At 52.9% G+C, this 24,069-nt stretch overlaps 1 protein-coding gene across 3 annotated transcripts in view; it reads right to left on the minus strand.

Moving 5' to 3' along the window:
• The window catches only part of LOC144741156 (scavenger receptor class B member 1-like), a 41,883-nt gene that overhangs the window by 17,583 nt on the left and 231 nt on the right, over positions 1-24,069 (minus strand). The window contains exons 1-4 of one of the 3 annotated variants that reach the window (XM_078623782.1): positions 23,474-24,069; positions 18,096-18,253; positions 15,720-15,861; positions 642-2,577 (exon numbers count right to left, since the gene is read on the minus strand). The exon at positions 23,474-24,069 is cut by the window's right edge and continues 225 nt beyond it. In XM_078623782.1, coding sequence (XP_078479908.1) covers positions 2,449-2,577; positions 15,720-15,861; positions 18,096-18,253; positions 23,474-23,587 — 543 coding nt within the window. In that variant the 5' untranslated portion in view covers positions 23,588-24,069 and the 3' untranslated portion in view covers positions 642-2,448. Of the gene's footprint in view, positions 1-641; positions 2,578-15,719; positions 15,862-18,095; positions 18,254-23,154; positions 23,241-23,473 lie in introns of those variants that run through there. The other 2 variants (XM_078623780.1, XM_078623781.1) reach the window with 2 other exon arrangements.

A 24,069-nucleotide genomic window follows, 5' to 3' on the forward strand; every position in this document is an offset into this window, starting at 1 on the left:
ACTCACACACACACACACAGAGAGACTAGCACACAGAGACTCATACACAGACACAACAACCGCCATTCGCCACTAAGTAGCGGTGACGTCACTACGACGCTTGTGCCAGGCCATGTGCACCTTGAGGCCTCGTGAAGTGTCGAACACCCGCTGGCAGGAGGTCACGGGGCAGACCCAGCAGGTGCCACGGGTCGACTGACTGAGATGACCGAGATGACTGGCTGATGCACCACCTGTGTCCCCTACTGTGCCAACTTGCTGTGCTTTAGCCACCCGGCGCTCCGCTCGTTGTTGTGAGCGTCGCTCCTCCGCCCTCCGTTTTTGTTGGAGGGCGACTGCCTCCAACTGCCCAGTAGCGTCCTTCACGAGCCTCCTCCACAGAGGCCGATCTTGACACCGCTGGTACCAGTCATCGGCAAGTCCACTCAGCTCCACGTCCTCCTGTACCACATCGCTCCATCTCTTCTCTAGCCCGTGCCGCGCCCGTTTAACCCCCGCTATCCGGCCGAACAAAAGCTGTTTAGGCATGCGGTGGCTGGGCATGCGGGCTACATGACCCAGCCACCGCAGCCTTGCCTGACGGAGGAGCTCACCGATGGGACTTTGCCCAGATCTTTCAAGGATTTGTGAGCTCCTCACACAATCCTGCAGGTTAGACCCAGGATGGATCGTAGGCAGGCCAGCCTAAACGTTTCTAATCGGCGAACATGTTCCATTAGGGGGGTCCACGTTTCGCAAGCGTAGAGAAGGGAGGGAATGACTGTGGCCGAGAAGACCCGAAGCTGCATGCAAAGCGACAGACCAGGTAGCTTCCACACAGCAGCGTTACGCAACCGATGAAAAGATATTGCCGCTCGACTGATTCTGAGCGAGACGTCTGCTGTCAAACCGGAGCCGGTCATGAGCACACTGCCCAGGTATGGGAAACTCTCTACTCTCTCCACAACTGCCCCATCACCAATTGGGAGTTGTGGGGGTGGAGTGTCCGATGGTACAAAATACCCAGGCAGGTGCTTAGTTTTGGTGGGGCTGATGGTAAGGCCCCACCTCTTAGTGGCAAGCTCCAGGTTCAGCAACAGCACCTCCAACTCCTCCTCTGAGTGAGCAGCTATTACCAGATCATCGGCATACGTAACGTGGTTGAGCAATAGGGAGCCATCCCTTGAATGCACCTGGGCATCGATCAGCCTCCCATTGTATCTGTACCAAATGGTAATTCCCCCGGTACAGCTATTGAAGGCTTCACGAACTACGTGGTCGAAATAGATGTTAAATAATGTGGGAGCCAGAGGACATCTCTGTCGCACCCCAAGGTGAACAGGGAAAGGCTCCGACTCCCGGCCACGTAGTTTGACCCGGGCCCGCTCACCATCATGAAGGTCCTTAATGATCGTGAGCAGAGGGTCAGGGACTCCGAAAGCACGAAGAACAACCCAGAGCCCAGGCCTACTGATGGTATCATAGGCCTTGACCAGGTCAATAAAGCAGAGATGTAGGTCTTATTAGAATTCCCTACACCTCTGCTGTAGCAGATGGTCAGAAAATATGGCATCAGTGCAGGACCGCCCTTTCATGAAACCGCATTGGGGCTCCGCAAGCCTCTCCTCAGCGTGCCTAGCAAGGCGATGTTGAATAATCCTTGCCAGCACCTTTCCCATTAAACAGTGGAGTGAGATGCCCCAGGGCATCCTTTTCAATCCTGCGGAACCCGTCCAGTGGTCCAGACTGTTGTTATGATGATATGTAGTGGAGTCTACGCCCAAACGCCACCCTCCCTCAGCATTTCGCTTGGGAGATCATCTCTGCCCGGTGCCTTTCCTGGTCTTAGACTCTGGATCGCCTTCAGTACTTCCTCAACAGATGGCACCTCAGCCAGCCACTCACAGGGGCTGACTTCTTCTGTCAATATTCGAGGCACCGTAACCTCAGCAGGGTCGGCGAGTGTGTGGGTGAGTGTGTGGGTGGGTGAGTTTGGGTAGGTGAGTGTGTGTGTGGGTGAATGTGGGTGGGTGAGTGGGTGGGTGTGTGGGTGGGTGAGTGTGTGGGTGAGTGTGTGAAGGGGTGAGTGTGTGAGTCGGCGAGTGAGTGTGTGTGAGTGGGTGAGTTTGGGTAGGTGAGTGTGTGGGTGAGTGTGGGTGGGTGAGTGGGTGGGTGTGTGGGTGGGTGAGTGTGTGGGTGAGTGTGTGAAGGGGTGAGTGTGTGAGTCGGCGAGTGAGTGAGTGTGTGTGAGTGGGTGAGTGTGGGTGGGTGAGTGTGTGGGTGAGTGTGGGTGGGTGAGTGTTATGTCATGTAGGGCAGTCTGTGCACAAACGCCACCCTCCCTCAGCATTTCGCTTGGGAGATCATCTCTGCCCGGTGCCTTTCCTGGTCTCAGACTCTGGATCGCCTTCAGTACTTCCTCAACAGATGGCACCTCAGCCAGCCACTCGCAGGGGCTGACTTCTTCTGTCAATATTCGAGGCACCGTAACCTCAGCAGGGTCATCCCCCCACTTTGTCCCACGTTGTTTTCCAGGCTGAAGGATTTCCCCTCCCCCAGGACCTCACAGATATGCTCAGCAAATGTCCAAACCTGTTCCTGGGAAGGCGGAGATCGGATTACTGTTCTTGTCCCTAATGATGGTGACAGGTCTGGCGCTGCAATTTACACTCACACACACACTCACACACACACACTCACTCACACACACTCACTCACACACACACTCACTCACACAGACACACACAGAGACACTCACACAGACACTCACACACACAGAGACACACAGACACACTCATACTAACTCACTCACACAGACACACACAGAGACACTCACACAGACACTCACACACACAGAGACACACAGACACACTCATACTAACTCACTCACACAGACACACACAGAGACACTCACACAGACACACACAGACACTCACACACACTCATACTAACTCACTCACTCACACACACACAGACAAGCACACACACACTCACACACACTCTCACACACACAGACACACACACTCACACTAACTCACTCACACAGACACTCACACACACTCACACAGACACTCCCACACACTCACACACACTCACTCACACAGACACTCACACACACAGACACTCACACACATAGAGACACACAGACACACACACACACTCACACTAACTCACTCTCACACACACTCACACTCACTCACACACACACACTCATACACACTCACACTCACTCACACACACACTCACTCACACAGACACACACAGAGACACTCACACAGACACTCACACACACTCACTCACACACACAGAGACACACAGACACACTCATACTAACTCACTCACACACACAGAGACACATACACACTCACACACACTCACTCACACTCACTCACACACACACACTCACTCAGACACACACAGAGACACTCACACAGACACGCACAGACACTCACACACACTCACACTAACTCACTCACTCACACACACACAGACAAGCACACACACACTCACACACACTCTCACACACACAGACACACACACTCACACTAACTCACTCACACAGACACTCACACACACTCACACAGACACTCCCACACACTCACACACACTCACTCACACAGACACTCACACACACAGACACTCACACACATAGAGACACACAGACACACACACACACTCACACTAACTCACTCACACACACACTCACACTAACTCACACACACACACTCATACACACTCACACTCACTCACACACACACTCACTCACACAGACACACACAGAGACACTCACACAGACACTCACACACACTCACTCACACACACAGAGACACACAGACACACTCATACTAACTCACTCACACACACAGAGACACATACACACTCACACACACTCACTCACACACACTAACTCACACACACTCACTCACACAGACACGCACAGACACTCACACACAGACACTCACTCACACTAACTCACACACACTCACTCACACAGACACACACAGAGACACTCACACAGACACGCACAGACACTCACACACAGACACTCACTCACACTAACTCACACACACTCACTCACACAGACACACACAGAGACACTCACACAGACACGCACAGACACTCACACACAGACACTCACTCACACTAACTCACACACACTCACTCACACAGACACACACAGAGACACTCACACAGACACGCACAGACACTCACACACAGACACTCACTCACACTAACTCACACACACTCACTCACACAGACACACACAGAGACACTCACACAGACACGCACAGACACTCACACACAGACACTCACTCACACTAACTCACACACACTCACTCACACAGACACACACAGAGACACTCACACAGACACGCACAGACACTCACACACAGACACTCACACACACTAACTCACACACACTCACTCACACAGACACACACAGAGACACTCACACAGACACGCACAGACACTCACACACAGACACTCACACACACTAACTCACACACACTCACTCACACAGACACACACAGAGACACTCACACAGACACTCACACACACTCACTCACACACACAGAGACACACAGACACACTCATACTAACTCACTCACACACACAGAGACACATACACACTCACACACACTCACTCACACACACTCACTCACACACACTCACTCACACAGACACACACACACACTCACTCACACACACTCACTCACACACACTCACTCACACACACTCACTCACACAGACACACACAGAGACACTCACACAGACACTCATACACACTCACACTCACTCACACACACACTCACTCACACAGACACACACAGAGACACTCACACAGACACACACAGACACTCACACACAGACACTCACACAAACTCACACTAACTCACTCACGCACACACAAACATTCACACAGACACTCACAGAGACACTCACACAGACACTCACACACACTCACTCACACAGACACTCACACACACTCACTCACACAGACACTCCCACACACTCACACACACTCACTCACACAGACACTCACACACACAGACACTCACACACACATAGAGACACACAGACACACACACACACTCACACTAACTCACTCACACACACACTCACACTAACTCACACACACACACTCATACACACTCACACTCACTCACACACACACTCACTCACACAGACACACACAGAGACACTCACACAGACACTCACACACACTCACTCACACACACAGAGACACACAGACACACTCATACTAACTCACTCACACACACAGAGACACATACACACTCACACACACTCACTCACACACACTAACTCACACACACTCACTCACACAGACACGCACAGACACTCACACACAGACACTCACTCACACTAACTCACACACACTCACTCACACAGACACACACAGAGACACTCACACAGACACGCACAGACACTCACACACAGACACTCACTCACACTAACTCACACACACTCACTCACACAGACACACACAGAGACACTCACACAGACACGCACAGACACTCACACACAGACACTCACTCACACTAACTCACACACACTCACTCACACAGACACACACAGAGACACTCACACAGACACGCACAGACACTCACACACAGACACTCACTCACACTAACTCACACACACTCACTCACACAGACACACACAGAGACACTCACACAGACACGCACAGACACTCACACACAGACACTCACTCACACTAACTCACACACACTCACTCACACAGACACACACAGAGACACTCACACAGACACGCACAGACACTCACACACAGACACTCACTCACACTAACTCACACACACTCACTCACACAGACACACACAGAGACACTCACACAGACACGCACAGACACTCACACACAGACACTCACACACACTAACTCACACACACTCACTCACACAGACACACACAGAGACACTCACACAGACACGCACAGACACTCACACACAGACACTCACACACACTAACTCACACACACTCACTCACACAGACACACACAGAGACACTCACACAGACACGCACAGACACTCACACACAGACACTCACACACACTAACTCACACTCACTCACACACACTCACTCACACAGACACACACAGAGACACTCACACAGACACACACAGACACTCACACACACTCACTCACACTAACTCACACACACTCACTCACACAGACACGCACAGACACTCACACACAGACACTCACACACACTAACTCACACACACTCACTCACACAGACACACACAGAGACACTCACACAGACACTCACACACACTCACTCACACACACAGAGACACACAGACACACTCATACTAACTCACTCACACACACAGAGACACATACACACTCACACACACTCACTCACACAGACACTCACACACACTCACTCACACACACAGAGACACACACTCACTCACACACACACTCACTCACACACACACTCACTCACACAGACACACACAGAGACACTCACACAGACACTCATACACACTCACACTCACTCACACACACACTCACTCACACAGACACACACAGAGACACTCACACACACAGACACTCACACACACTCACTCACACACACAGACACTCACTCACACACACAGAGACACATACACACTCACACACACAGAGACACATACACACTCACACACACTCACACACACTAACTCACACACACTCACTCACACTAACTCACACACACTCACTCACACAGACACGCACAGACACTCACACACACAGAGACACACAGACACACTCATACTAACTCACTCACACACACAGAGACACATACACACTCACACACACTCACTCACACACACTAACTCACACACACTCACTCACACAGACACACACAGAGACACTCACACAGACACGCACAGACACTCACACACAGACACTCACACACACAGACACTCACACACACATAGAAACACACAGACACACACACACACTCACACTAACTCACTCTCACACACACTCACACTAACTCACACACACACACTCATACACACACACACTCACTCACACACACACTCACTCACACAGACACACACAGAGACACTCACACAGACACTCACACACACTCACTCACACACACAGAGACACACAGACACACTCACACACACTCACTCACACACACACTCACTCACACACACAGAGACACATACACACTCACACACACTCACACACACTAACTCACACACACTCACTCACACACACAGAGACACACAGACACACACACTCATACACACTCACACTAATTCACTCACACAGACACACACACACTCACACAGACACTCACACAAACTCACACTAACTCACTCACGCACACACAAACATTCACACAGACACTCACACACACAGACACACACACAGACACACTCACACAGACACTCACACACACTCACTCACACAGACACTCACACTAACTCACTCACGCACACACAAACATTCACACAGACACTCACAGAGACACTCACACAGACACACACAGACACTCACACACACTCACTCACACTAACTCACACACACTCACTCACACACACACAGAGACACACAGACACACACACTCATACACACACACACACACTCACACACACTCACTCAGACACTCACACACACAGAGACACACAGAGACACACACACCCACAGAGACACACAGAGACACAGACACACAGAGACACACAGAGACACACACACCCACAGAGACACACAGAGACACAGACACACAGACACACACACACAAACACTCACACACTCACACTAACTCACTCACACACACAGACACACACACAGACACACAAAGACACACACACACACAAAGACAAAGACCCCCCGTGTAGCCTCTAGCAGACTGTAGGGGCAAGTGCCGTTAGCGAGCAGCACCTATGAAGGCTACCGGCACTGTGGCACACGAGGGGGTGGGTTGCCAGCACCACGCCCGGCCGCCTTTGTCTTCCCAGTGGCGATGTTTACTACACTACACCGCTACACCAGGTACTCATTTGAGGCTGAGTCGACCTAGGGGAGGCCCAGGACCGGATCGGATAATCGTCACCGGTGGTGTTGGCCGTGAGCGGGAATCGAACTCGGGGTCGCCGGGTTCGTAGCGTCAGCGCTAACTGCTGCGCCACCACTCCTCCCGCCCCCCCCCCCCCCAAAAAAAATTGCTCACTCACTTGCACACTCCCCCCCTGGGTTTGTGGGGTCGTGCGTTTATCCCGCGGATGGCTACCAGGCATCGCGACCCGCCGTGGATTTTCACGAACTAGACATCAACTCGCTCCACAAAATCATTGATAGCTTCTGCCACCGCGGCTGGTACCAGCGAAGCATTTAGTTTTGTGGGGGGGGGGGGGGGGCAATACAATGGCCAACAATATTTTAAATAACACGGCACCCTTTAACTGCATTTCCCTATGGAAAGCTACCACGCAGCTATTGCTATCATACATTTTCACGATCTAGACATCAATTAGCTCCACTAAATCATTGATAGCTTCTGCCACCACGGCTGGTACCAACGAAGCATTTAGTTTTGTGTGGGGGGGGGGCAATACAATGGCCAACAATATTTTAAATAACACGGCACTCTTTAACTGCATTTCCCTATAGAAAGCTACCACGGAGTTATTGCTATCATAAATTTTCACGATCTAGACATAAACTAGCTCCACAAAATCATTGATAGCTTCTGCCACCACGACTGGTACCAACAACGCATTTTTTTCTTGGGGGGGGGGGGGGCTTTAAGGATTCAATGACTAACATATAAACACCATGCTACCCTTTAATTACATTTTTACATTGAAAGCTACCACCGAATTATTGCTATCATAGATTTTCACGATCTAGACATCAACTAACTCCATAAAATCATTGATAGCCTCTGCCACCACGGCTGGTACCAACGACTTAATTTGGGGGGTCGGGGGAAACTCACAATTCAAAGGCCAACAATATTTTAAATAACATGGCACCCTTCAATTGCATTTCCCTATGGAAAGCTACCAACCAGTTATTGCTATCATAGATTTTCACAATCTCGACATCAACTCCTTCCGTAAAATCATTGATAGCTTTTGCCACCACGGCTGGTACCAACAACGCATTTTTTGGGGGGGGGGCTTTAAGGATTCAATGACTAACATTTAAACACCATGCTACCCTTTAATTACATTTTTACATTGAAAGCTACCACGCAGTTATTGCTATCATACATTTTCACAATCTAGACATCAACTCGCTCCACAAAATCATTGATAGCTTTTGCCACCACAATTGGTACCTACGATATATGTTTTTTGCTCACGATTACACTGGTCAACAAAAAAAAAGCATGTTTTTCTGGCCTGGACTTTTGCAGCTGTTTTAGACTAATTTCAGGGTGCCGATTCCAAATCTGGTCTCAGATTTGCTCTGTCGCATCTCATTTTTATGCTATCGGCATACCCCATTTTCATTGATTTTACCCGAAATTAACTCTGTCACTTATGATTGCAAGTTGTTGCGAGTCAGTGACTTGCTTTAGTGTTAAAATATGGCGCTGTATTTTTAGGATAGTGTGTTTATAATATCATCATTTTATGTAGATATCCACATTTATTCAACATTTTTCTTCCGCAGTTTTTATTGAAAATGCAATATTCGATATCTCAAAAACCTGATGTGATAGACAAAAACTGATGCCAGATTTGGAATCAGCACCCCACAAAATTACATTGAAACCGTTGGAATACCTTATGCCAGAAAAGTGTGTTGACAAGTGTTATTCAAGCAAGGGTCAACGATATAACTGCCACAGTATCATTTAATAATATTTCGCAATCGAACGCTACTACATAACGCTTGCTATCGCGCAGTTTCGCAATGCAGACATGAACTCTTTCCACACGATCATTGATAGCCTGTGCCAACACAGTCGGGTACCAGCAACGTACCATTCAAGTGCCAACGATGTCAAAAACACAGTCGCCTTTCATCAGCTTTCTCCATTCAAAGCTACCACTTGAGCCTCTTTGCTATCGGCCACAGTTTCACAATCCAGACAGCGAACTCTTTATACCAAATCATTGACAGCCTTTTGCCAACTAATAGGGTTTTTTTTTCTGACAACAAAACTGACACCTTTTGCGAGAAACCATGTTCACACTGACCACGACACTTTCAGTCAAATGCAAACAAAAAACAATACTCTGATAACACTGCTCAACACACTTGTTCTGACATAATGTAATTTTGGGGGGCGCTGATTCCAAATCTGGCATCAGTTTTTGTCTATCACATCAGGTTTTCGAGATATCAAATATTGTTGCATTTTCAATCTAAACTGCGGAAGAAAAATTGTGAATAAATGTGGATATCTACATAAAATGATGATGCTATAAACACGCTATCCTAAAAACACAGCGCCATATTTTAACACTAAAGCAAGTCACTGACTCGCAACAACTTGCAATCATAAGTGACAGAGTTAATGTCGGGTAAAATCAATGAAAATGGGATATGCCGATAGCATAATAAGTATAACCCGTAAAAACTAAGTTTTTGTTCACTATAAATCCTTTATATGCGTGGCGGCTAGAGTCCTCTCGTCCTCTGGCTTGAGATGGCTGCCACCTATGGGTCAGATGATTGCATTGCACCATTAAGCAATTGGTAATTAGATATAATATTTTATCCTAAAAAGTGTAACATTTTGGAAAAAAAATTTCGCGAACATTAATTGTCACGCACAACGAGTCTGTGTGCAAAATGTCAGCTCGATTGGATCACGGGAAGTGGGTTAAAAAACGACCGAAAGATTTGCACGGTCCTAAGCAAGCAAGCAAGCAAGCGAACTTAATATAAAGGATTTAAAAAATGAGATGCGACAGAGCAAATCTGAGATCAGATTTGGAATCGGCACCCTGAAATTAGTTTAAAACAGCTGCAAAAGTCCAGGCCAGAAAAACATGTTTTTTTTTATTTGTTGACCAGTGTTATGTATGCGTTGTTGTTGAAACTGAGTGTGCCTTTTGGCGTCATCTGGTCGAACACCCTGATGAGACTAGGCTCTAAAGAAACCTGTCTGTGGTGTGGACCAATCAGTTTCAAGGACAACGCATAAATGATCAGAGTTGTGTTTTTTGTTTGCATTTGACTTGCAAAAGGTGTCAGTTTTGTTGACAGAAAAAAAGGGGAAAAACCCCTATTAGTATCGCTTCTTGGTTCTTTCGGTAAAGTCACGTAGAAGGGAAGTAATAAAATAATAAAAATAAAACATAATAAAATAATTCTCACTTAAAGGTTTGCCATGTTTAACTAAAAGGTTTGCAAACCTTTTAGTGAGAATTATTTTACGTTTAATTTTTATTATTTTATTACTTAATAGCTAAACATGGCAAACCTTTAGGTGAGAATTATTTCATTATGTTTTATTTTTATCATTTCATTACTTCCCTTCTACGCGACAACTTTACCGAAAGAACCAAGAAGATGTACTAATAGGTTTCGATTAAAGCCTTAAATCGAAACCTATTAGTATATTTTGGTACTGGCAAAGGAGGTCACGTGATGTAGCCTTTTGCCACCTCGGCTGGTACCGGTTGCCCTCGCCTGCTGCCTAGACACATCACGATCTTCATTTCGGCCCCTCCAACCCCACCTGAACAAAGCTACCACGTAGACCTTGCTAGCGCACGCAGTCGCGATGGAGGCATCGAACCCTTCCACGAAATCATTGATAGCATCTGCCACCCCCCTTGGGTACCATTTATTTGGGGCTCACAAGGGCAAACCGAGACTACGGTACCATCCACCGCCCCCCGCACCCACACACCGCCATAAACAAAACTACCACGAAGCCCTTGATCGCTCACATTTTCCTCGTCTAGACATCAACAGCTTCCATAAAATCGTTGATAGCAATCGCCACCCCGTCTGGTACCGATTACCGACCGTTTGGGCGCTGACGCTCAAGGACATTACACCAACCCTGCACCCTCCACCACACAAACCAAGCTACCACGGACCCGTTGCTATCATAGTTCATCACAACCGCGACGTCAACGGCTTCTATCAAATCGTTGATAGCAATCGCCACCCCCGTCTGGTACCGATTACCGACCGTTTGGGCACTGACGCTCAAGGACATTCCACCCACCCTCCACCACATAGACCAAGCTACCACGGACCCGTTGAATTCATAGAGAATCACAACCGCAACATCAACGGCTTCTATCAAATCGTCGGTAGCAATCGCCACCCCCGGTGGGTACCGAAGCTACCACTGAACCTTTGTTATCATAGTTCATCACAACCGCGACATCAACAGCTTCCATTAAATCGTCGATAGCAATCGCCACCCCGTCTGGTACCGAAGCTACTACGGACCCGTCGCTATCATAGAGAATCACAACCGCGACAACGACGGCTTCTATCAAATCGTCGGTAGCAATCGCCACCCCCGTTTGGTACCGAAGCTACCATGGAACAGTTGCTATCATAGAGAATCACAACCGCGACAACAACGGCTTCTATCAAATCGTCGGTAGCAATCGCCACCCCCGTTTGGTACCGAAGCTACCATGGAACAGTTGCTATCATAGAGAATTACAACCGCGACGTCAACGGCTTCTATCAAATCGTCGGTAGCAATCGCCACCCCGTCTGGTACCGATTACCGACCGTTTGGGCACTGACGCTCAAGGACATTCCACCCACCCTCCACCACATAGACCAAGCTACCACGGACCCGTTGCTATCATAGTTCATCACAACCGCGACGTCAACGGCTTCTATAAAATCATCGATAGCAATCGACACCCCCGGTGGGTACCGAAGCTACCACTGAACCGTTGTTATCATAGTTCATCACAACCGCGACATCAACAGCTTCCATTAAATCGTCGATAGCAATCGCCACCCCGTCTGGTACCGAAGCTACTACGGACCCGTCGCTATCATAGAGAATCACAACCGCAACATCAACGGCTTCCATCAAATCGTCGGTAGCAATCGCCACCCCGTCTGGTACCGATTACCGACCGTTTGGGCACTGACCCTCAAGGACATTCCACCCACCCTCCACCACATAGACCAAGCTACCATGGACCCGTTGCTATCATAGAGAATCACAACCGCAACATCAACGGCTTCTATCAAATCGTCGGTAGCAATCGCCACCCCCGGTGGGTACCAAAGCTACCACTGAACCTTTGTTATCATAGTTCATCACAACCGTGACATCAACAGCTTCCATTAAATCGTCGATAGCAATTGCCACCCCGTCTGGTACCGAAGCTACTACGGACCCGTCGCTATCATAGAGAATCACAACCGCGACATCAACGGCTTCTATAAAATCGTTGATAGCAATCGCCACCCCGTCTGGTACCGATTACCGACCGTTTGGGCACTGACGCTCAAGGATATTCCACCCACCCTCCACCACATAGATCAAGCTACCACGGACGCGTTGCTATCATAGAGAATCACAACCGCGACATCAACGGCTTCCATCAAATCGTCGGTAGCAATCGCCACCCCCGTTTGGTACCGAAGCTACCATGGAACAGTTGCTATCATAGAGAATTACAACCGAGATATCAAAGTCTTTTATCAAATCGTCGATAGCAATCGCCACCCCAGTGGGTACCGAAGCTACCACGGAACAGTTGCTATCATAGAGAATCACCATCGCGACATCAACAGCTTCAATAAAATCGTCGGTAGCAATCGCCACCCCAGTGGGTACCGATTAATCCATTCGAGGGCCGGGTTGATGTATGGCGCTGGTGGGTGGAGGCGGCCGTGGGTTTCCCCTTTGGGGGTGGGTGGGGTGTTGGTGTGGGTGGGTGGGTGTGGGTGGGTGTGGGTGGGTGGGTGGGTGGCTAGCGGTAGTGCAACGGGCACAACTTCACTCCGCTACGAACCCGGCGACCCGGGTTCGATTCCCCGCTCACAGCCAAAACCACCGGCGACGATTATTTGAACCGGTCCCGGGCCTCCCCTAGGTCGACTCAGCCTCAAATGAGTACCTGGTGTAGCGGTGGTGGTGTAGTAAACATCGCCACTGGGGAGACAAAGGCGGCCGGGCGTGGTTCTAGCCACCCACCCCCTCGTGTGCCACAGTGCCGGTAGCCTTCATAGGTGCTCGCTAACAGCACTTGCCCCTACAGTCTGTTAGAGGCTGCCTGGGTGTGTGGTGGGTGGGTGGATGGGTGTGGTGGGTGGGTGTGGGTGGGTGTGGTGGGTGGGTGTGGTGGGTGGGTGGGTGGGTGTGGTGGGTGGGTGGGTGTGGGTGGGTGTGGTGGGTGGGTGTGGGTGTGCGTTTGGTGGGTGGGTGTGGTGGGTGGGTGTGGTGGATGGATTGGTGTTTGGTGTGTGGGTGTGTTTGGTGTGTGGGTGTGTTTGGTGGGTGGGTGTTTGGTGGGTGGGTGTTTGGTGGGTGGGAGGGTGTTTGGTGGGTGGGTGGGTGTTTGGTGGGTGGGTGTTTGGTGGGTGGGTGTGGGTGGGTGTGGTGTGGTGGGTGGGTGGGTGTGGGTGGGTGTGGTGGGTGGGTGGGTGTGGGTGGGTGGGTGTGGTGGGTGGGTGGGTGTGGTGGATGGATTGGGTGTTTGGTGTGTGGGTGTGTTTGGTGGGTGGGTGTGTTTGGTGGGTGGGTGTGGTGGGTGGGTGTGGTGGGTGGGTGTGGTGGGTGTGGTGGGTGGGGTGGGTGGGTGTGGTGGGTGGGTGTGGGTGGGTGTGGTGGGTGGGTGTGGGTGGGTGTGGTGGGTGGGTGTGGTGGGTGGGTGGGAGTGTTGGATGGATTGGTGTTTGGTGTGTGGGTGTGTTTGGTGTGTGGGTGTGTTTGGTGGGTGGGTGGGTGTTTGGTGGGTGGGTGGGTGTTTGGTGGGTGGGTGGGTGTTTGGTGGGTGGGTGTTTGGTGGGTGGGTGGGTGTTTGGTGGGTGGGTGGGTGTTTGGTGGGTGGGTGTTTGGTGGGTGGGTGGGTGTTTGGTGGGTGTGTGTTTGGTGTGTGGGTGTGTGTTTGGTGTGTGGGTGGGTGTTTGGTGTGTGGGTGGGTGTTTGGTGTGTGGGTGGGTGTTTGGTGTGTGGGTGTGTTTGGTGGGTGGGTGGGTGTTTGGTGGGTGGGTGGGTGTTTGGTGTGTGGGTGTGTTTGGTGTGTGGGTGTGTTTTGGTGTGTGGGTGGGTGTTTGGTGTGTGGGTGTGTGTTTGGTGTGTGGGTGTGTGTTTGGTGTGTGGGTGGGTGTTTGGTGGGTGGGTGTGTGTTTGGTGTGTGGGTGTGTGTTTGGTGTGTGGGTGGGTGTTTGGTGTGTGGGTGGGTGTTTGGTGGGTGGGTGTGTGTTTGGTGTGTGGGTGTGTGTTTGGTGTGTGGGTGGGTGTTTGGTGTGTGGGTGGGTGTTTGGTGTGTGGGTGTGTTTGGTGTGTGGGTGTGTTTGGTGTGTGGGTGTGTTTGGTGTGTGGGTGTGTTTGGTGTGTGGGTGTGTTTGGTGGGTGTGTGGGTGTGTTTGGTGGGTGGGTGTGTGTTTGGTGTGTGGGTGGGTGTGTTTGGTGGGTGTGTGGGTGTGTTTGGTGTGTGGGTGTGTTTGGTGGGTGGGTGGGTGTTTGGTGGGTGGGTGTGTGTTTGGTGTGTGTGGGTGTGTTTGGTGTGTGTGGGTGTGTTTGGTGGGTGTGTGGGTGTGTTTGGTGGGTGGGTGGGTGTTTGGTGGGTGGGTGGGTACCAGCACGGGGACATTGATGGTGGTGAACACGAAGTCGTCCGAGGCAACGGACCGCTCGCGGCTGAAGCGGTAGTGACGGTATTCGCGGTAACTGACGGTTCCGTTTTCGTTGAAGGTGATGTTGGCCTTCTTGCGGTATTCCCTGAAGTGGGTGGGAATTGGTGGGGGGGTGGGTTAGTGGGGGGGGGGGGGAGATGCTGATGATGATGATGATGCCACCCACTCCACCCACACTTTCCACACCACAATGTTGTATCAGCGACAATACACCAGACACTCACCCTGGTCACAACAACAACAACAACAACTCACACACAGAGAGACACACACACACACACAGAGACACACACACAGACACACACACAGAGACTCACACACACACAGAGACACACACACACAGACACACACACAGAGACTCACACACAGAGACTCACACACACACAGAGACACACACACAGAGACACACACACACAGACACACACACACACAGAGACACACACACACAGACACACACACAGAGACTCACACACAGAGACTCACACACACACAGAGACACACACACAGAGACTCACACACACACACACAGAGACACACACACAGACACACACAGACACACACACACACAAAGAGATTCACACACACAGAGACACACACACACAGAGACACACACTCACACACAGAGACACACACACAGACACACACACACACAGAGACACACACACACAGACACACACACAGAGACTCACACACAGAGACTCACACTCACACACAGAGACTCACACACACACACACAGACTCACTCACACACACAGAGACTCACTCACACAGAGACACACACACACAGACACACACACACACACACAGAGACACACACACACAGACACACACACAGAGACACACACACACAGAGACACACACACAGAGACTCACACTCACACACAGAGACTCACACACACACACAGAGACTCACTCACACACACAGAGACACACACACACACACAGAGACTCACACACACACAGACACACACACACAGACACACACACACAGACACACACACACAGAGACACACACACGCAGACACACACACACAGAGACACACACACAGAGACACACACACACACAGAGACTCACACACACAGAGACACACACACACACAGAGACACACACACAGAGACTCACACACACACACAGACTCACACACACACACACAGAGACTCAACAACAACCGCCATTCGCCACTAAGTGGCGGTAACGTCACCACGACGCTTGTGCCAGGCCATGTGCACCTTGAGGCCACCACGTGAAGTGTCGAACGCCCGCTGGCAGGAGGCTGATCAGCCTCCCATTGTATCTGTACCAGATTTGTATCTGGTACAGACACAATGGGAGGTTGATCGCCATCCTTCCAATCCTGCGGAACTCGTCCAGTGGTCCAGACTGTTGTTATGCCCCGAGAAAAAACACTGTCCACCCCTCATGGTGGCAGGAGTCAGAGTCGGTCCCACCGGACCTCCCGAATACCGCAGAGGTCCAGGCGGGGTACCGGTCCAGCTCCCGACAGAGGAGTGGCAGCCTCTCCTCCTCCGCAGCGAGCGTGTCGAACATTCCACGTGGCCACACGACGTGGCTTTTCGTTGTTTCTGGAGGAGCTCCGAGGGTGAAGATTCAATCTCCTGGCTCCGCCAAATGGGGTTTGGCCAGGAGATGTCACAGACGCCTGTCCCCCCGGGGCCTCCGGCACAAGCTTAATACATTTTTAAAAACTTGTAGTTTAGTGGTAATTCATTGAAGGTGGAGGGGTTACCAGCCCCTCGCACCCGTCCAGAGCCCCCATTTGGCCGCTGTGGTGGCCACAGACGCCATGAGGGGGAGAGGCCAATCGGAATTGGACCTCCAACCCCACGGCACTGACCACCACAGAGTTGCCGTCCGGCACCACGAGGAGGTAGGGGGTTGTTTTGTCCACTCACTCACTCACTCACCACCACCACTCCACCCCAATACCACTCCACCCCACCCCACCCACCCCAGCCACACCACCCCAGACACCACCACCCACCCACCCACCCACTCACCGACCCACCCACTCATCCACTCACCCACCCACCCACTCATCCACTCTCACCACCCACCCACCCCACCACCACCAACTCACACTACCCCACCCACCCCACCCCACCCACCCTCACCCACCCACCCACCCCACCTACACCACCCAGCCCACCCACCCCACACACCCCACACACACCACCCCACCCACCACCCCACCCCACCCGACCCACCCACCCCCCCACCACCACCAACTCACACCACCCCACCCACCCACCCACCCCACCCACCCACCCCACCCACCCCACCCCACCCCACCCACCCACCTGTAGACGAAGGGACCTCTCTGCACGAGTTTCGGTTTGTCTCCCCTGACGACCTGCCGAGGGTTGGTGATGTCCCATACGTAGACGGACATGTGGAACTCGACGGGGACATCCTTCCAGATGTCGTACGTGAAGCCACCCTCACGGAGTTGCACGTTCTGGGTGGTGGTGGGGTGGGGGTGGTGTGTGGGTGGTGGTGGTGTGGGTGGTGGTGGTGGTGGTGGGGGGTGGTGGTGGTGGTGTGGGTGGGTGGAGTGGTGTGGGTAGTGTGGGTGGTGTGGGTGGGTGGTGTGGGTGGGGTGGGGTGGTGGTGTGGGGTGGGTGGTGGTGTGGGTGGTGGTAGGGGTGGGTGGAGGTGGTGTGGGTAGTGTGGGTGGTGTGGGTGGGTGGTGGTGTGGGTGGGTGGTGGGGTGGGTGGTGTGGGTGGGGTGGGGTGGTGGTGTGGGGTGGGTGGTGGTGTGTGTGGTGTAGGTGGTGGTGTGGGTGGGTGGTGTGTTTGGGTGGGTGGGTGGTGTGTGTGTGGTGGTGGGGTGGGATGGTGGTGGGGTGGGTGGTGGTGTGGGTGGTGGTGTGGGTGGGTGGGTGGTGGTGTGGGTGGTGGTGGGGTGGGTGGAGTGGTGTGGGTAGTGTGGGTGGTGTGGGTGGTGGTGTGGGTGGTGGTGGTGTGGGTGGAGTGGTGTGGGTGGGTGGTGGGGTGGGTGGTGTGGGTGGGGTGGGGTGGTGGTGTGGGTGGTGGTGGTGTGGGTGGAGTGGTGTGGGTAGTGTGGGTGGTGTGGGTGGGTGGTGGTGTGGGTGGGTGGGTAGTGTGGGTGGTGTGGGTGGGTGATGGGGTGTGTGGTGTAGGTGGTGGTGTGGGTGGTTGGTGTGTTTGGGTGGGTGGGTGGTGGTGTGGGTGTGGGTGTGGGTGGTGGTGGTGGTGTGGGTGGTGTGTGTGGGTGGTGGTGTAGGTGGTGGTGTGGGTGGTGGTGTGGGTGGTGGTGGTGTGGGTGGGTGATGGGGTGTGTGGTGTAGGTGGTGGTGGTGGGGGTGGTGGTGTAGGTGGTGTGGGTGGGGTGGTTGGGTGGTGGTGTGGGTGGAGTGGTGTGGGTAGTGTGGGTGGTGTGGGGTGGTGGTGGTGTGGGTGGAGTGGTGGGGTGGGTGGAGTGGGTGGGGTGGTTGGGTGGTGGTGTGGGTGGTGGTGTAGGTGGTGGTGGTGGTGGTGGGGGTGGTGGTGTGGGTAGGTGGGGTGTGTGGTGGTGTGTGTGTGTGGTGTGTGTAGTTGTGTGTGTGGGTGTGAGTGGGGGGAGGGGTGAGGAGGGAACGAGTTTCACACATGATTACCACACCGACCATCTCCAGCCAGCAGACACGGGAGATGTTGACTACCTCGCCTGGTACACAGGAGGTCGTGGGTTTAATCCCACACACAGGAGATGTTGACTACCTCGCCTGGTACACAGGAGGTCGTGGGTTTAATCCCAGACACTGAGAGATGTTGACTACCTCGCCTGGTACACAGGAGGTCGTGGGTTTAATCCCAGACACTGAGAGATGTTGACTACCTCACCTGGTACACAGGAGGTCGTGGGTTTAATCCCACACACAGGAGATGTTGACTACCTCGCCTGGTACACAGGAGGTCGTGGGTTTAATCCCAGACACTGAGAGATGTTGACTACCTCGCCTGGTACACAGGAGGTCGTGGGTTTAATCCCAGACACTGAGAGATGTTGACTACCTCGCCTGGTACACAGGAGGTCGTGGGTTCAATCCCAGAGCCTGAGAGATGTTGACTACCTCGCCTGGTGCACAGGAGGTCGTGGGTTTAATCCCAGACACTGAGAGATGTTGACTACCTCTCCTGGTACACAGGAGGTCGTGGGTTTAATCCCACACACAGGAGATGTTGACTACCTCGCCTGGTACACAGGAGGTCGTGGGTTCCATCCCAGACTCCAAACATTCTGCATACCAGGCGAGGTAGTCAACATCGCCAGGTTCCGGGATCGAACCCACGACCTCTTGTAGACCAGGCGAGGTAGTCAACATCTCACAGGGTCGGGGATCGAACCCACGACCTCCTGCGTACCAGGCGAGGTAGTCAACATTGTCAAGGTCCGTTATTAAAACCCACGACCTCCTGCAGATCAGGCGAGGTAGTCAACATCTCATCAGGGTCGGGGATCGAACCCACGACCTCCTGCGTACCAGGCGAGGTAGTCAACATCTCACAGGGTCGGGGATCGAACCCACGACCTCCCGTAGACCAGGTGAGGTAGTCAACATCTCACAGGGTCGGGGATTGAACCCACGACCTCCTGCGTACCAGGCGAGGTAGTCAACATCTCACAGGGTGCCGGATCGAACCCACGACCTCCTGCGTACCAGGCGAGGTAGTCAACATCTCACAGGGTCGGGGATTGAACCCACGACCTCCTGCGTACCAGGCGAGGTAGTCAACATCATCAGGGTCGGGGATCGAACCCACGACCTCCTGCGTACCAGGCGAGGTAGTCAACATCTCACAGGGTCGGGGATCGAACCCACGACCTCCTGTAGACCAGGTGAGGTAGTCAACATCTCACAGGGTCGGGGATTGAACCCACGACCTCCTGCGTACCAGGCGAGGTAGTCAACATCTCACAGGGTCGGGGATTGAACCCACGACCTCCTGCGTACCAGGCGAGGTGGTCAACATCTCACAGGGTGCGGGATCGAACCCACGACCTCCTGCGTACCAGGCGAGGTAGTCAACATCATCAGGCTCCGGGAATCGAACCCACGACCTCCTGCGTACCAGGCGAGGTAGTCAACATTGTCAAGGTCCGTTATTAAAACCCACGACCTCCTGTAGACCAGGCGAGGTAGTCAACATCTCACCAGGGTCGGGATCGAACCCACGACCTCCTGTATACCAGGCGAGGTGGTCAGCCATCGTCAGGGTCGGGGATCGAACCCACGACCTCCTGCGTACCAGGCGAGGTAGTCAACATCTCACAGGGTCGGGATCGAACCCACGACCTCCTGCGTACCAGGCGAGGGTAGTCAGCCATCGCCTAGGCAACGGGGGTCCGGGGATTGCGCAACGGCCCTGCAAACGACGCCAACCCAACACCACCACCACCACATTGTTGACCGTGACGTCATCGCAGGGCCATTGTGACGTCATCGCAGGGCCATTGTGACGTCATCGCGGTTGGTTGCCCCGCGTAGATGAAATTTGCACCCAAAGCACTCTGGGTAGCCTCTGATAGGCTGTTGGGGGCAAGGGCTGTTAGGTGGTGGTGGTTGTGGTTGTTGTGGTTGTCGTGGTTGTGGTGGGGTGTGGTGATGATTGTGGTCGTGGCGGTTGTGGTGATTGAGGTGGTGGTTGCGGTGAGGGTATTTGTGGTGGTTGGGGTGGTGATTGTGGTGGTGGTGGGCGTGGTTGTGGTGGTTGTGGTGGTGGTGGTGGTTGTGGTGGGCGTGGTGGTCCTGGTGGTTGTGGTGGTGGTTGTGGTGGTGGTGGTTGTGGGTGGTTGTGGTGGTGGTGGTGGTTGTGGTGGTGGTTGTGATGGTAGTTGTGGTGGTGGTTAAGGTGGTGGTCGTTGTGGTTGAGGTGGTGGTTGTGGTGGTTGTGGTGGTAGTGGTGGTAGTGGTGGTGGTGGTTGTGGTGGTGGTGGTGGTTGTGGTGGTTGTGGTGGTGGTTGTGGTTGTGGTGGTTGTGGTGGGTAGTGGTGGTAGTGGTGGTGGTGGTGGTTGTGGTGGTGGTGGTGGTGGTGGTTGTGGTGGTGGTGGTGGTGGTTGTGGTGGTGGTGGTTGTGGAGCTGTCAGAAAGCTATTAACAGCAAGTGCTGTTAATAGCGAGTAGCACACACACAGACAAAGGTCCCCCGTGTAGCCTCTAGCAGGGCTGTAGGGGCAAGTGCGGGGTGAATGGCCAGCACCACCACCCCCTCCCCCCCCTATTTGAGGCTGAGTCGACCTAGGGGAGGGATCGGTGGACGATGAGTCACGGGCACCTCCTAACATCACCACCACATTTATCTCCATCGAGCAGTGGACAGACCACGGTGGTGATGGTGATGGTGGTGATGGTGGTGTGGTGGTGATGGTGGTGATGGTGGTGATGGTGGTGGGGGTGGTGGATGGTGGTGGTGGTGGTGGTGATGGTGGTGGTGGTGGTGGTGATAGTGTGGTGGTGGTGATGGTGGTGATGGTGGTGATGGTGGTGGTGGTGGTGATGGTGGTGGTGGTGGTGATGGTGGTGGTGATGGTGATGGAGGTGATGGTGGTGGTGGTGTGTGGTGGTGGTGGTGATGGTGGTGGTGGTGGGGGTGGTGAATGGTGGTGGTGGTGGTGATGGTGGTGGTGGTGGTGGTGATGGTGGTGATGGTGGTGGTGATGGTGGTGGTGGTGATGGTGATGATGGTGGTGGTGATGATGGTCATGATGAGACAGAGAGACGGACACGTGGTTTAGAGAACAGACGCTGGGTAGAGACATCACCACCACCATCATCACCATAACCAACACCACCACCATCATCACCATCACCAACACCACCACCATCACCACCATCATCACCAACACCACCACCATCATCACCATCACCAACACCACCACCACCACCATCACCACCATCATCACCAACACCACCACCATCATCACCACCATCACCACCATCACCACACACCACCACCACCATCACACACACACCACCACCATCACCACCACCACCACCACCACCTTCACCACCACCACCACCTCCACCCCCCCACCACCACCACCACCACCACATCTCACCTTCACCACCTGAAGATGAAGACGCCTCCTGCCAGCGCCATCACCACCACCACCACCACCTTCACCACCACCATCACCACCACCCCCACCATCACCACCACCACCACCCCCACCACCACCACCACCACATCTCACCTTCACCACCTGACTCCTCAAGATCTCATCGAAAGATCGAAAGCCCAGATGAAGACGCCTCCTGCCAGCGCCATCACCACCACCACCACCACCTCCACCACCATCACCACCTCCACCACCACCTCCACCACCACCACCACCCACCACCACCACATCTCACCTTCACCACCTGACTCCTCAAGATCTCATCGAAAGCCTAGATGAAGACGCCTCCTGCCATCACCATCACCACCACCACCACCACCACCTTCACCACCACCATCACCACCACCCCCCACCATCACCACCACCACCACCACCCCCACCACCACCACCACCACATCTCACCTTCACCACCTGACTCCTCAAGATCTCATCGAAAGCCCAGATGAAGACGCCTCCTGCCAGCGCCATCACCACCCACCACCACCACCTCCACCACCATCACCACCTCCACCACCACCTCCACCACCCCCACCACCACCACCACCACATCTCACCTTCACCACCTGACTCCTCAAGATCTCATCGAAAGCCCAGATGAAGACGCCTCCTGCCAGCGCCATCACGCAGCCCGCCGCCAGGACAATGGTGGAGCATCGGACGCTCTTCATCTGAACTCCTCGGCGGATCCCGGGAGGAGGAGGAGACGGGGCGGGGAAAATCCGCGGGTGAACTGGCGACGATTCGGAACCCCCACCTAGGGCAGTTCCAAGTCACTCCCCAGATCCAGGAACCTGAGGTGTAGCGGGGATTTTGATGATTCTTAGGAACTTTGTTACTCAATATTGAGAGTCAAGACCTGGAACCCAGTTCCCCAACACTCCCAAGTTCCAGGATCCTGTGAGTCAATACCTGGAGCCCCAGTTCCACGTCACTGCCAAGTTCCAGGAACCTCAGATGTAGTCGGGGACTTTGATGATTCTTAGGAACTTTGTTACTCAATATTGAGAGCCAACACCTGGAACCCAGTTCCCCAACACTCCCAAGATCCAGGAACCTGAGGTGTGTAGCGGGGATTTTGATGAGCCTTAGGAACTTTGTTACTCAATATTGAGAGCCAACACCTGAAGCCCAGTTCCCCAACACTCCCCAG

The sequence above is a fragment of the Lampetra planeri genome, unplaced genomic scaffold (genome assembly GCF_965212315.1).
Source record: "Lampetra planeri unplaced genomic scaffold, kcLamPlan1.2.h2 scaffold_445, whole genome shotgun sequence".
Taxonomy (NCBI): domain Eukaryota; kingdom Metazoa; phylum Chordata; class Hyperoartia; order Petromyzontiformes; family Petromyzontidae; genus Lampetra; species Lampetra planeri.